The 14,346-nt window shown below is 36.3% G+C and overlaps 1 protein-coding gene across 2 annotated transcripts in view; it reads left to right on the forward strand.

Annotated features, from left to right (window-relative positions):
* The window catches only part of spon1b (spondin 1b), a 158,547-nt gene that overhangs the window by 54,297 nt on the left and 89,904 nt on the right, over positions 1–14,346 (forward strand). For both annotated transcript variants that reach the window (XM_062036084.1, XM_062036085.1), the window contains exon 4: positions 12,226–12,299. In XM_062036084.1, coding sequence (XP_061892068.1) covers positions 12,226–12,299 — 74 coding nt within the window. The remainder of the gene's footprint in view (positions 1–12,225; positions 12,300–14,346) is intronic.

Raw genomic sequence — 14,346 nt, forward strand, 5'->3', positions numbered from 1 at the left:
CTTGTCCTAGAATACAGATATCAATTAAATCGCTCTCCATGACACGCAAAATGAAAAGTGACTATCTGCAACATGCTGCAACCAATGCACCATCAGTGCAACGCAGCGTCTCGACAGAGGTGGCTAAAGTATATCCTTCCACAGTGCGAAGCCGATCCAGGTTACTAATCCTCTACCCAATGATGGCAAACAGAACAACAAATATAAACTATTATTACACGTTACAAATATAATCACCAAAGGGCGAGGAATAGCGACACACCTAGCAAGAAATAGTATGTGTATAAAAAGTAATGCAGCGAAACAACAGAAAAAATTAGTGATTTGCAAATTTTAACATAAGCCTAGCTGGAATAACCAGCTATAAAGAGGAACCTACCAAGTAGATTAAAGGCCTACTGAAACCCACTACTACCGACCACGCAGTCTGATATTTTATATATCAATGATGAAATCTTAACATTGCAACACATGCCAATACGGCCGGGTTAGATTAGTAAAGTGCATTTTTAAATTTTCCGCGAAATATTCTGCTGAAAACGTCTCGGTATGATGACGTTTGTGCGTGACGTCACGGATTGTAGCAGAAATATTGGGACACCATTGTGGCCAGCTATTAAGTCGTCTGTTTTCATCGCAAAATTCCACAGTATTCTGGACATCTGTGTTGGTGAATCTTTTGCAATTTGTTTAATGAACAATGAAGACAGCAAAGAAGAAAGCTGTAGGTGGGATCGGTGTATTAGCGGCTGGCTGCACCAACACAACCAGGAGGACTTTGAGTTGGATAGCAGACGTGCTACCGTGAGTACGCAGCTTTGGCTTCCAAACATTTGATCGCTTGCCCGTACGTGCGTGCCGCTATGTGCATGTCACGTGCGTAACTTTGGGGAAATATATGTGCTGTATGAACTTTACGGAGGTGAATGGTACTTTGGGCTGTGGAATTGAGTGTGTTGTGCGGGTGTTTGAGTTGTATTGGTGGGTTATATGGACGGGAGGGGGGAGGTGTTTGTTATGCGAATTAATTTGTGGCATATTAAATATAAGCCTGGTTGTGTTGTGGCTAATAGAGTATATATATGTCTTGTGTTTATTTACTGTTTTAGTCATTCCCAGCTGAATATCAGGTCCCACCCGCCTCTCACAGCATCTTCCCTATCTGAATCGCTTCCACTGCCCTCTAATCCTTCACTCTCACTTTCCTCATCCACAAATCTTTCATCCTCGCTCAAATTAATGGGGTAATCGTCGTTTCTCGGTCCGAATCGCTCTCGCTGCTTGTGGCCATGATTGTAAACAATGTGCAGATGTGAGGCGCTCTACAACCTGTGACGTCACGCTACTTCCGATACAGGCAAGGCTTTTTTTATCAGCGACCAAAAGTTGCGAACTTTATCGTCGATGTTCTCTACTAAATCCTTTCAGCAAAAATATGGCAATATCGCGAAATGATCAAGTACGACACATAGAATGGACCTGCTATCCCCGTTTAAATAAGAACATTTAATTTCAGTAGGCCTTTAATGATAGCCTACTCTTGAGAGAAAATAATACATAAATAATAAATCAACACAAAGCAACTAAACTGAGTGTAAATGTCGGAAAAGCCAAACATAGAGTCTTGGTAATCTGTAACCTGTTTTGAAATGGTTCTATTGTAACTACATAACTACATATTGTGATGTATATTATTCTCAATCGGCTGCTATATGTATCGCAATATGAGTTTTAGGCCATATCATGTCAACCTACACACCTACACAAACTTTTAACTCAAAACACTTGTATCTCAAATCAACGTCTGACAATGAAATTAATTAAAATCATGGTTCTTGGTACACCTTGGTAAATAAAATATATTTTAAAAAGAAAACCTCAATCAATCAATCAACGTTTATTTATACAGCCCTTAATCACAAGTGTCTCAAAGGGCTGCACAAGCCACAAAGACATCGTCGGCTCAGATCCCACATCAGGGCAAGAGAAAACTCAACCCAATGGGCACAATGAGCACAATGGGCACAACTAACAGCACTGTTGGAAAATAACTGCCGCTGGCAGAACAGCACCCAACACGTGGCATTTAAGAGGTATGTGAAACAGTGCACAACATCAGGCGCAGTGCAGGATTTTTCGAAATATTGATCATACATGAAAAGGATGAAATTATTGTACATTGGGGATACTTTTCCTACGTCTGACAACACTGCTTTTTAGGGTTTCAACAAGTTGCTGCATGATGATGGCAACAACTCATCAGGAATGTGGCAAAGAAGGATAAATATTTAGAAACCAAGTCCAGTTGCTAAATATTCCATTACTTCCCTAGTTGGCATTGAATATATGTTTCTATACTTTATATAAATGGAAGTATGAAGCTTCAGTGCATTTATTAGCTGATGAAACACAAACACAAACGTTTATACGGTTGTTAGGACCCCAACAAGCACAATTCACGGCTTGAGTCAAGTATGGTGCACTCAACCCTTCTGCATGTGAAATATGACATTGTGCAGTCTATTTTAGACCAGTGTGACTTAAGTTGTTGCCTTTAAATTGATGGTTATGTTGCAAACAATCTGTTTTGACACGCTGGTTGATTCCAAACAGTTTATTCCACAGGAAATTATAATACAGTCTCCGTTAGCTCCAGTTTCTAGCTTGTCATTGATGTGTATTTCTGGTCTTGTCATCCTCGTCCGGACAGAAGGGTGACACGGCAGTGCGGCTGAATCAAAAGAGACGTTGGAGACGCTGTGCTGAACCAAAAGTTGCTTTATTACAAGCGAGCGTCATTATACAGGACTGCAGCTCCTGGAGGAGGTCAGGTCAAAAAAATAAGGCGCTCCTAACTTGGAGAAGCCAAACCATCAGTTTTATATTCCTACCTCCTGTCTCTGGGTGTGTACTAAGTCAGGACAGCATACCCTCACCATAAAAGGAGATGTTCATGTGTAAGTGTCTGGAAAGACAACAGATCTTAGATGCTGGCATTAAGCTAAACATGTAGTCTCTTCTCACGGATAGGGCCATCGCCTTTGCATTCCAATGTCCAATTGTATTGCCATTTGTTCCGCGAGAACTAATCCAATACACACACAAATGTCAGTACTAAAGGGCCCTATGTTATTATGTTCCCAAACTGAAATGCTACTGTTTACTTAAACCTGGTGGTTTGCTTTCTCCAAGATGAATATAAACATTCACCTCATGCAAAACATGATATGAGTTAATTAATTAACTTCATCATAAAATTAGTTACCTGTGAATCAAATTATGTACATGATCTTTTAACATACTAAATTGTCATGCAAGTGTAAAACAATTAAAATATGAGAGAAAACAATTAAATATGAAAAAAAACACTTCTTAACTGACGAGTGATGATACACATAACTCGAGTCTAAATATGAAGCTGCTAACTTCACCTTTCTTCCGGTGCATCATTTTCTTATCTTGTAACATTCTTCTCCTCCTAAAAAGCTTTTTGAGGCTGGTTCATTCTTTGGACTAAGTTTTGCAAAAAAGTCACAGATAGCCAAATAAAAAGCAAACACGCAATCAGTCTTTTGAGGTACTGTATGTTAAATGCTCCTGTGATGCGCTGATGTCTCTCCTAACAATATGCGTAATCGCGGTTGGAACCCAAGTTTTGTGAGTTAAGACTGAAGTATTTTTATTCAGTGATTGATAGGTTAGACTTGTCTCTGTTTGCGTTAAGATTGAGGAGTTTAGAACAAGCTGTCAAGCAGTTTGATGTGTTGCTACCGAGCAGGATTTGAGTTCTTGCAGCTACATTACATTGTACATTGCAATGTACTAACTTACTGAAGAATAAACTTTAAGTTGTCTGCTTCTCTTTTGGTTTTAGTTGTTTCTCTCATGCTTAGGACTTTGTGAAGTTTCTTTATAAGCAGATTTGGATAAACATGTCACAACTACCAAGATACTGTGACCTTAAACACACTTGCAGTACAAACACTCATAACCACTGAGGAATTTGCTTTTGGACGCACAACTACACAAGATTAAAGTTCAAATAAGGCTTATTTGGAAAAACTTTGTTGTAGAAAATATGTCTGCATTGGTAAAGTCCTCGCCTTCCTCTCTGTTCTGAAAATGTAGCTTACCATAACTCAAGCAGCCTGAGCATATGTGACAGTCATTCATGAAATACATTATAGTTAAATGTATGTTGGTTTTTTTCTTCAGTATTCAGATTGAAACAACTTGTATCATGTTTTTCCAAATATTGTTACACAAATCTATATCAGATATATTTTTGGTTTGTCTCGATCAGGGGTGTTCACATATTTTAAGTCCAGGGCTCCAAAAAAATTTGGCCAGGGGCCAAAAGCTGTCTGCATGTAAAGTAACCAAATATATACACACATTTTCTATACATGTATATAAGTGTACATATGTACATAATATATTAGTATATTGCCACGTGATGAGGTGGCAACTTGTCCAGGGTGTACCCCGCCTTCCGCCCATGTGCAACTGGGATAGGCTACAGCACCCCTGCGACCCCATAAGGGACAAGCGGTAGAAAATGGATACATCTATACATATATTATATTTATATATATATATATATATATATATATATATATATATATATATATATATATATATATATATATATATATATATATATATATAAAATATATGTATAGATGTATAATATACTAATACCATCCATCCATCCATTTTCTATATATATATATATATATATATATATATATATATATATATATATATATATATATATATATATACATATATATATATATATGTGTATATATGTATAGTATACTAATACCATCCATCCATTTTGTGTGTAGCTGTATGTATATATATATATATATATATATATATATATATATATATATATATATATATATATATATATATATATATGTTTATACATACAGCTACACACAAAATGTATATACAATATATACTGTATATGCATACAGTTCTGAAGTTAGTGTACTTATATGTCATAGCCTGTCACTACTGTCTTGTTTTTTTGTATTAATTCCCTAGGTTAGTGTTCAGTTCTATGCTTGTGATTTAGTTTCCGTTTCCAGGGCTCGGTGGTTACGTTTGGTTACTAGGAGCCCTGATTGTTTGCACCCTAACCCCTAACCCCTAACCTTAACCCCGTTTTCCTCGCCGGTATCATTGTTAGCTACTTGCGACTTTGTTTTGTTGGTTTTATTTCACTATGCTAATATTAATGCCACGCTAAGCACCCAAGTTGTGTTTTGTTTCCTTGTGTATTGAAGTAAAGAATCATCTTACATGCACCTTGTCGCAGGTCCTCTGCATCTTTTGAAATCGCAGACTTATCGCGGGCTGTAGTTTAGTCAAGATCGACAAACGTATCACATTTAGTGCTGTAAAATTATTAAAATTATACATTTTAATTTAATTTAACGTTGAATCAGATTGCTGTGGATTAATTTTAATTAATTTTTTATCATTAAATTTCAGTTTTAATCTATATTAATCGTGAGACTCAAACATGAAAATAATTGTATGCAATGTATGCATGCACTTAACGTATTTTTTAAACACCTTTAACATCATGTTCATGTTGAACGTCATTAAGGCGGTCAGGAAAAAATGTGGCGTGGACGCTTGCACAAGAGTATTCTCACATGAGTGCCGCTTAGCAGGAGTAATGACTAACGGGCTGTGATGAAATTTGGATTTCAGAAATGGGGGACAATTGGCTTGAGTAAAGGAGACATGGCTTGAAGGTTTAGATGCATATTTTGGATTATTGAGAATAACTGATATGTATTTACTTATTACTTATTAAAGAAAAGGAAAAAAATGAAATAAAAATAAAGGAAACAATTGCTGGATATCAGCTACATTTTTTTCTGATTTGTCTACATCAGGATTGTGCACTCTAACAGCAAAACCACCAGAGAGTGAGTTGATTATTACTGCCATTAATAATATATCTGTGATAGGTGTGTCTGTTAAAGGGGAAATGCACTTTTTTTAGTCGGTCCCAATGCTTAGATTGTGAAGAAGACAAAAGTTTTTTGTTTTTTTTAGCTTTCTAACATATAAAAATCGGCTCATTCTAGGTGGCTAGCAATGCAGCTAATGGGAGCAATCAATTCTACTTCGAAATCACTTTAATAATGCAAAAAATAACCCCACATACTTCAATACCTAATTTACGTTCCGTAACCCGTGTAATAAACAAGCTGTAGCAACATTTTTTTTGTAAAAGCAAACACAGAAGAAATATTTTTCCAGCGTAGTAACACATCGCCATGCTACGGAGTTAGCCGTAAAAGCTAGCTACAGCTAGATATAAGCTAGCTTCCACGTCAACAAGAAATGTGTTTCAGTTTGTAATGCACAACACTGCGATGGTACACCAATCTGTACTGACTGAAATAAATAAACAATCATATTACAGTATCTGTAAAGTATTTGCCCACATTTCATGTTTTGTTTATACACAGCTAGCCAGACAGTGCACGTACTGTAGTTGTACTAACACACATGACGTGCTGTGTGTATCATGATTGATAATAAAGTGACTCAATCGATGGACAGTTATTTGTCTGGTCCAGCTTGCCAGGGACTTTTCCTGTTGATTTTTGGAAAGCAATCCATTTATGTCAAAATAGCTTGGCTCCAAGTTCCATATTCATATCGTCAAAATCGCTTTCATCCCTTTCTCCCGGGTTCCATCTGCTCCAGCGTCTCACTCTTCCTTTGCGCTCGCTTCTTTAAGCAGCAGTATATATAGCTTCAAAAGTAATAGGTTGTGAATCCTCATTTGTCGAAAAAAAAGTTGTCTTCCTTGTCTGTTACCAAGTCTGCCATGATTAGAAAACACACTCGTGTTTGATTCAGGAAGTAGAAACTCACATTTGTTGCCAGAGGTCAGACATGCGCTGCTATGGAAACAGAAATCAATGCACGGAAGAAATCAGTCCCGGAAATGATAAAAATGATCAAAATAGGGTAAATATTGAACATATTACATATTGTTATGAAATGTTCCTACATTATATATATATATATATATATATATATATATATATATATATATATATATATATATATATATATATATATATATATATATATATATATATATATATATATATATATATATATATATATATATAAAGTACTTGCAGTGTGTGTATAAAACGATGATGGAGGGTTTTGAAAGACATGTGTCTGTTCTTGTCTCATAATGATTGTGAACGATAGGAAAAATTCCCCAAAAAGTGCAGTTCCCCTTTAAAGCGACTAGATTTATTAAATGTTAAAATAGTGCCGTGTCTTTTATTAAATGACAGCACTAAAAACACACTCGGACAGCGCAGGCATTCGCCAGGCCCTACTTTCAAATAATAAACTAATAACAAAAATATATAAAAGATAACTGATACTCTAATTGGGGAAATGAAAGAAAAGGAGTGAATTAGTCTCTTGTCAGTCATCCACCGTCTTTGTCTGTATGAGTTGAGGCGGGGCCGCTAGCATACACACACGTAAATCAGCCGTTCCTTATCCCATTTCGGAAATTTCTTGAAAGTTTTATGAACCTCCTAATATCCTAATAAACCAACCACAGGTTACAAACTAACCCAACGGCAACGATTACATAACATCATGGCAAATGTAACAATAACACAAGGATTTGTCGTTAATAATCTGTAGAATGTTTTTAAGCTTTTTTTAAGTTATGAATATTTAAGTGGGGCAACCATTTATTCATTTTTCTCCAATGTGCCACTTCACTGTCACAGTTCAGTTATTTATACTGTAACAGTTTTCCCTTTAGATAATTGATTGTGTCTTATACAGCATGTATCCCTGTAGGAACAAAATAAGCAACATAAAACCCTCATTTGGTTTATTTTCCCATATTGAAGTCTACTTACTTTTTTATTTTTATAGTGAGGACTTCTTTAAAGGAGGTATATGTTGAGTTTGGTAAATCACAGCTCTTATTTCCTCCTCCAATGTGTGAGACTTAGTGTTGAGGTTTAACCTTGTAGTGCAAGTCATAAGACATGAAAATAGTAAATATATTTTGTTTTGTTACAACAGACATGTCTTTAAATATATGATTAATCAAAGCTTGAACAGTTTGAGGCAGTAGAATAACTAGAAAGAACAAAATGATTCAGCCCAGTAAAGAAGTTAGCCACAGCTTGAAGACGTCTCGGATGCTTGAACGAGCTTTGTGTGGCTTGCAGTGAGTTGTTTAGATGACAGCTTCAACATGCTTTGAAACTTGAAAACACAAACATTTCACAGAACGAGTAAATTCTACATCTGTGATCCTCGTCCAAACGCAATCTTAAAAGTTATCCATTTACTGTCTTCCAATGAAGACCTATTACATTTATCCGAGGACCAAGCTGTAACTCCCGAAGATGAATATTTACACAGGGGACAAGAAGGAAACACAGACAGTGTTTGTAACTGAGTCAGACAGCTCAAAGACATCTGTTGGACTATAGTTAATTGCTACAATAAATGATTACACACTCTTTGACCATTACCATCACCAAATCTTTTGTGGAATTATCAATTACAGTGTATAAATGGTTTGTATAATGTATCTGACTTCTTTTTCAATTTCATGCCTACATAGTCAGTGCTTTGCACCATTTGCTCTGTTAGATTTATACAAGCAATATAACTAATAACGTCGATGTAATGTCTCCGGTTCCCCCCTTGTGTCCGGTAAATGTGTTTTTGCTCACTTTCATATCCCAGTTTTATGTGTCTCTACTTGGTCAAGTGTTGGCAACCTGAAATATTGTTTCTACCATGCTGACCAAACAAAATACAGTTTGTCCTTGCGTTAAGATTGAGTTCCGTTCCTGAACCATTCCTGTTTAAGTGTAAGTCGGAACTTTTAGTGATTAAATTAACACCTATGTCACTCTCAATGTAAAGAAAACACATGGAGGACATGTTAATACAGCACAAACAAAGGTAAAATACTAAAATTACATGGACTATTTATACCAGGGGTCGGGAACCTTTTTGGCTGAGAGAGCCAATATTTTAAAATGTATTTCTGTGAGAGCCATATAATATTTTTTAACACTGAATACAACAAAATGTGTGCATTTTTAAGTAAGACCAACATTTTTAGAGTATAATACGTCTCTTATTCTTTTTAATACGATTTTTATTCTGAAGCTAACCAATAATAAATAGAATATGAAGTGAAGTGAATTATATTCATATAGCGCTTTTCTCTAGTGACTTAAAGCACTTTTACATAGTGAAACCCAATATCTAAGTTACATTTAAACCAGTGTGGGTGGCACTGGGAGAAGGTGGGTAAAGGGTCTTGCCCAATGACACAACGGCAGTGACTAGGATGGCTGAAGCGGGGATCGCACCTGGAACCCTCAAGTTGCTGGCACGGCCACTCTGCCAACTGAGCTATACCGCCCCTAAATAAAATACTTTTTACCATTAATGCGACTTCTTGAACAAGTTCAGTCGAAAACGATTGGATGGATTATAATGCATGAGAATGTTTTATATTTTGAATGTTATTTTTAACACTGATTATTATATTAATTTCTTATCGTGTTAAGCAATGTCAGCTAAGATTTATCTGAGAGCCAAATGCAGTCATCAAAAGAGCCACATCTGGCTCGAGAGCCATAGGTTCCCTACCCCTGCTTTATACTCTGGTTGTCTTGCACACTGGACTGGAGGGAGGAACGGGCTTATTGGGAAGATGAAGTCACAATAATGATTGCTTAGTTGTCACTGTTCATTTCATAGTTTGGTATGTTTGAATATACTATCTTTATCCTTCAAAATGGTTGTGGCATATGAGCGGCTTGGACTAAACATGCAATGTTGATTTCTCCTCCAATGTCTAATTTAAATTCACTTTACTTTTATGAGCTACCGCCAGAAGATTTTACTTCACGCTAAGGAAACATAATAAGGTCAAAAAATCTAACTAATAAGCAACGTTATCTCTCATTAGTGTATCTGGAGATGTAGCTGACTCATTCAAGGCTAGACCTGGGTATCTTTCATCGGTACAGTACCAATTCCCAGTACTTGGGAATAGAGAACGATACTCAATTGTACCAAATTTAAGTACTTACAGTATGTGTGTGTTAAGAAATGGTAATTATTTAATACTAAAATCCCACTTTTTAATGTAACATTTGAAAATGAGCTGATTATGATAATGGTGCTGTCCAGTTGTTATAGCTTGTTATATTGTTATGTTGTTATCATATTGTAGACTTTGCATGTAATTGCAATTCCGAGACGTTAAATGGCAGTAGTACATAGGCAACAATGTACCGGTATTACACAGCCAGGATGTAGTCTTTGCCTTTAAGCTGAATGTCTGTCTAGTCTTACAGTATGTTGCACACTACAATGTGTTTATACTGTAAATATTGTACTTATTACATACTTGCTGTTCGATTGTAACGCTCATCTTAGTTGTAGTTTTCAACACCAAATTTGGAGTAGTGGAAATCACCATGTATTATCACTAATGCTAATCAGTAGCATGTATATTGCAAAGCGAATGTAAATTAACATCAAGCTAGCGTATTTTAGAAAAGGGGAGCCTTACTTTATGTCTGGGCGTTCTCTATCAGGCATACTTGCATTGGCATTGGAAAGTTTAACATTAACTAAAGACAGTTTGACTGAGTCTGATCTGAGTGCTGCTTGAATGATTATTTACTCATCAAGTGTATGAGCCGGTGTTTAGTCTGCAACCGGACGTGACGTCACAAGCACCTTTTGATTTAACGTGACTCTATACCCAGTAGCACCAAATTCAGTACTCATCCGTACTCGAAGCACACATTGTATATTTTGTTTCCTCCTTGATAGGTGAAGTATAAATTCGCAAAAACATGGCTGAGAAGAAGGCATAGCCAGAATATGTTTTACTGTGGATGCCACACACAATTTTTACCGCATCCTCCTGGAAAATGGTACAGAACAATAAAAACACCAGAACAAAGAACAGATTATTCTAACGGCTGTGAAAACCAACTGTCCCCAGCACACACACACACACACACACACACACACACACACACACACACACACACACACACACACACACACACACACACACACACACACACACACACACACACAAGATGTTGTATAATCCAAAATAAAGCATTAAGAACCAAAATGTATATTTACTCCCATGATGTTTGTATTGTAAACTTCTGACTGCAGCTGTAAATAGCTATAGAACAAAATCACATCTCTAAATGTGTCATGAACCCTCATAATAGGTGGACTTTCTGCATTTTGGTTCGATTTCCTTCCCAGCGCTCTTGTTTTTGTCCTCCGCTTCCTGTTTTGGCATATCTGCTGTTCTTAACGCTGGTCTCCTCATCTGTTCCTGGTTGGCAATTAGGAGGGTTTATTACAATGAACGGTTCATTGTTTGTCTTTGTGGTTGTTTTGTGCTTTGTTCTGCTAGTTCTAGTAAGTTTTTCGTTTGTATATGTTTGTTGTATTATTACCACGTTTTGACTCACCTGTGGTCCATTGCCTTGTCCACACTAATGCTACTTGTTTATGCACCATTTAATTTATCTTTACTTGCATTTCTCTGCATTCTGGGGTCACGCCACAAGCCACCATACACACTTCTAACATTTCACAACGATCCTATCACTTTGTGAAGCTGATTATCATTACATTTTTGCAACGAGTTGTATAAATATAATATATGGAAGTTCACCTAAGTGCCTTTCTAGTTTTTGCTAATACCAGATTTCTCATATATAGGTTGTCAAAGACTGTGTAAACACTGCTTTACTGAACGATTTTCATAAAATCCATACCATTACCATTTTGAATATGCAGTGTATTTTTAGAATGAGTCAAACAAACAAAATAAAAAAAACGCAGTTTCAAGCCTTGGGAAAGACCTGGCTTTCCTCTCCCCCATGATTGCTCTGTTAAATTTGTATTGCTTCAATGTGATTATGTATTGCCATTTAATGAATAGTCAGCGAACCCTCAAGGAACCCATTACCTTTCCTGTCCACAGAAGATTACACGAATTGGATTTCGAGGGGAGAACAAAACGACGGCATTGGGAAACCAAATATTTGGTCTCACTAATAGCTTCTTTCTCAAAATATAATATGTTCTACACTTTCTATGTGCAGTTCTTTCTGTCTACAGGGCGAGCATCGTCCAGAAGAAAATTATCTATTTCCAGGAGGAGGGCTCCCTTACCATCCGGCTTTGTGAGAAAGGTAATGGCAGCTGCTTATCATGTTCCTTACTCACTGCTCATTTTAGGGCCTGATTTACTTAAGATTTGCGTGTAGTAAAACACTTGTAAACCTGATAACAAAAAAAATAAATAGATTTTCAAATGTATAGCGATTCTTTTTTTTTTTTTCATTAATTCTTAAACGATTAAAAAAATATAAAAAAAATAAAAACATTTTTATTTTTGAAATATGTCCTGTGCAGCCACCAGAGGTGGGTAGAGTAGCCAGAAATGGTACTCAAGTAAGAGTACTGTTACTTTAGAGATTTATTACTCAAGTAAAAGTAAGGAGTAGTCACCCAAATATTTACTTGAGTAAAAGTAAAAAGTATGTTGTAAAAAAACTACTCAAGTACTGAGTAACTGATGAGTAACCTGTTCGTTTAACAAATAATGCACAAAAACATAAAAATAGCAATTAGTAATTCAGAGCCCGGAATATCTCTTAAGCAAAAAAAACAATAATATATATTAAATAATAATACATTAACATAAACAAATTAAGGCAAATTGAGTCACAATAACTTAACAGCACCATAGGCTCAGTAGGCAGAGATTACAAAGGAAAATAACAAGTTAGCCTTTACGCAAACCATAAACTGATAGGTGTGGGCTGCACCTGAGAACACACTGTGCACTTCTGATTGGTGTTTGTGTGCATGTGTGTGTGTGTGTGTGTGTGTGTGTGTGTGTGTGTGTGTGTGTGTGTGTGTGTGTGTGTCTACGAGGCTGCAGTGCGTTAATAAATGTCCCCACACGATGTACATTTGACAGTGATTCATAGCAGGGAAGCTAACGTCAGCCTTCGGGGACAGCCAAAATATCTACTAACGTTACTTACCGCCATGTGCAATGTGCTTCCTCAAATTTGACGTTGAGTTCAGGGGTGCCCATACTTTTTCAGCAGGCGAGCTACTTTTTAAATGACCAAGTCGAGATGATCTACCTCATGTATACATATCCATACACACATATCATATATATATATATATATATATATATATATATATATATATATATATATATATATATATATATATATATATACACATTTATATATACAGTATATCATTTATATGTATTTATTTTGACGTTTTTGTTCACATGTTAAAGGTGTTTTAATGAATATACATGCATGTTTAACATTAATATTCCTTTCTTTCATGAAGACAAGAATATAAGTTGGTGAATTACCTGATTCTGATGACTTGCATTGATTGGAAACAGACAGTAGTGCTGATAACATCCACGTTTTCAAATGGAGGAGAAAAAAAGTTCCTCCTTACTGTCTAATACCACATTAAAGTGGTTGGTTTTTGGCATCTTATTTGTCCAGCTTCCATATTCGTTTTTATACACTTTACAAGAAATACATTGGCGGCAAGCTCCGTAGCTTGCTAGCTAGTTTGCGCTGGCTTTCGGAGACTCTGATTTTGTTAGCGCAGGCGCGATAGAGCGGCACTTTTATTGTGAAGACAGGAACTGTGCGGTCAGTCTTTAGGTTTTTGACGGGATGTACGGTTGAAATAAAAAAGTGTCTTTTTTCCTTCACACTTTTGATTGATTGATTGAAACTTTTATTAGTAGATTGCACAGTACAGTACATATTCCGTACAATTGACCACTAAATGGTAACACCCCAATAAGTTTTTCAACTTGTTTAAGTCAGGGTCCATGTGTGACGGTCATGTGACCGCCTGGCTCTGTTTGATTGGTGAAACGTCACTAGTGACTGCATCTGATTGGTGAAACGGAGTGAAACGTCACCAGTGACTGTATTTGGTGAAACGCAGGCACTTTGAAGGTCTGTCTGACAGACCAAAACAAACAAAGCCTGCATTAATAGATCGATAAAAATTAGTAGCGAGTAGCCAGCTGAATGTAGATAAAAGTAGCGGAGTAAAATTAGCGTTTCTTCTCTATAAATATACTCAACTAAAAGTAAAAGTATGTTGCATTAAAACTACTCTTAGAAGTACAATGTATCCCAAAAGTTACTCAAGTAGATGTAACGGAGTAAATGTAGC

The sequence above is a fragment of the Entelurus aequoreus genome, linkage group LG24 (assembly GCF_033978785.1).
Source record: "Entelurus aequoreus isolate RoL-2023_Sb linkage group LG24, RoL_Eaeq_v1.1, whole genome shotgun sequence".
NCBI lineage: Eukaryota > Metazoa > Chordata > Actinopteri > Syngnathiformes > Syngnathidae > Entelurus > Entelurus aequoreus.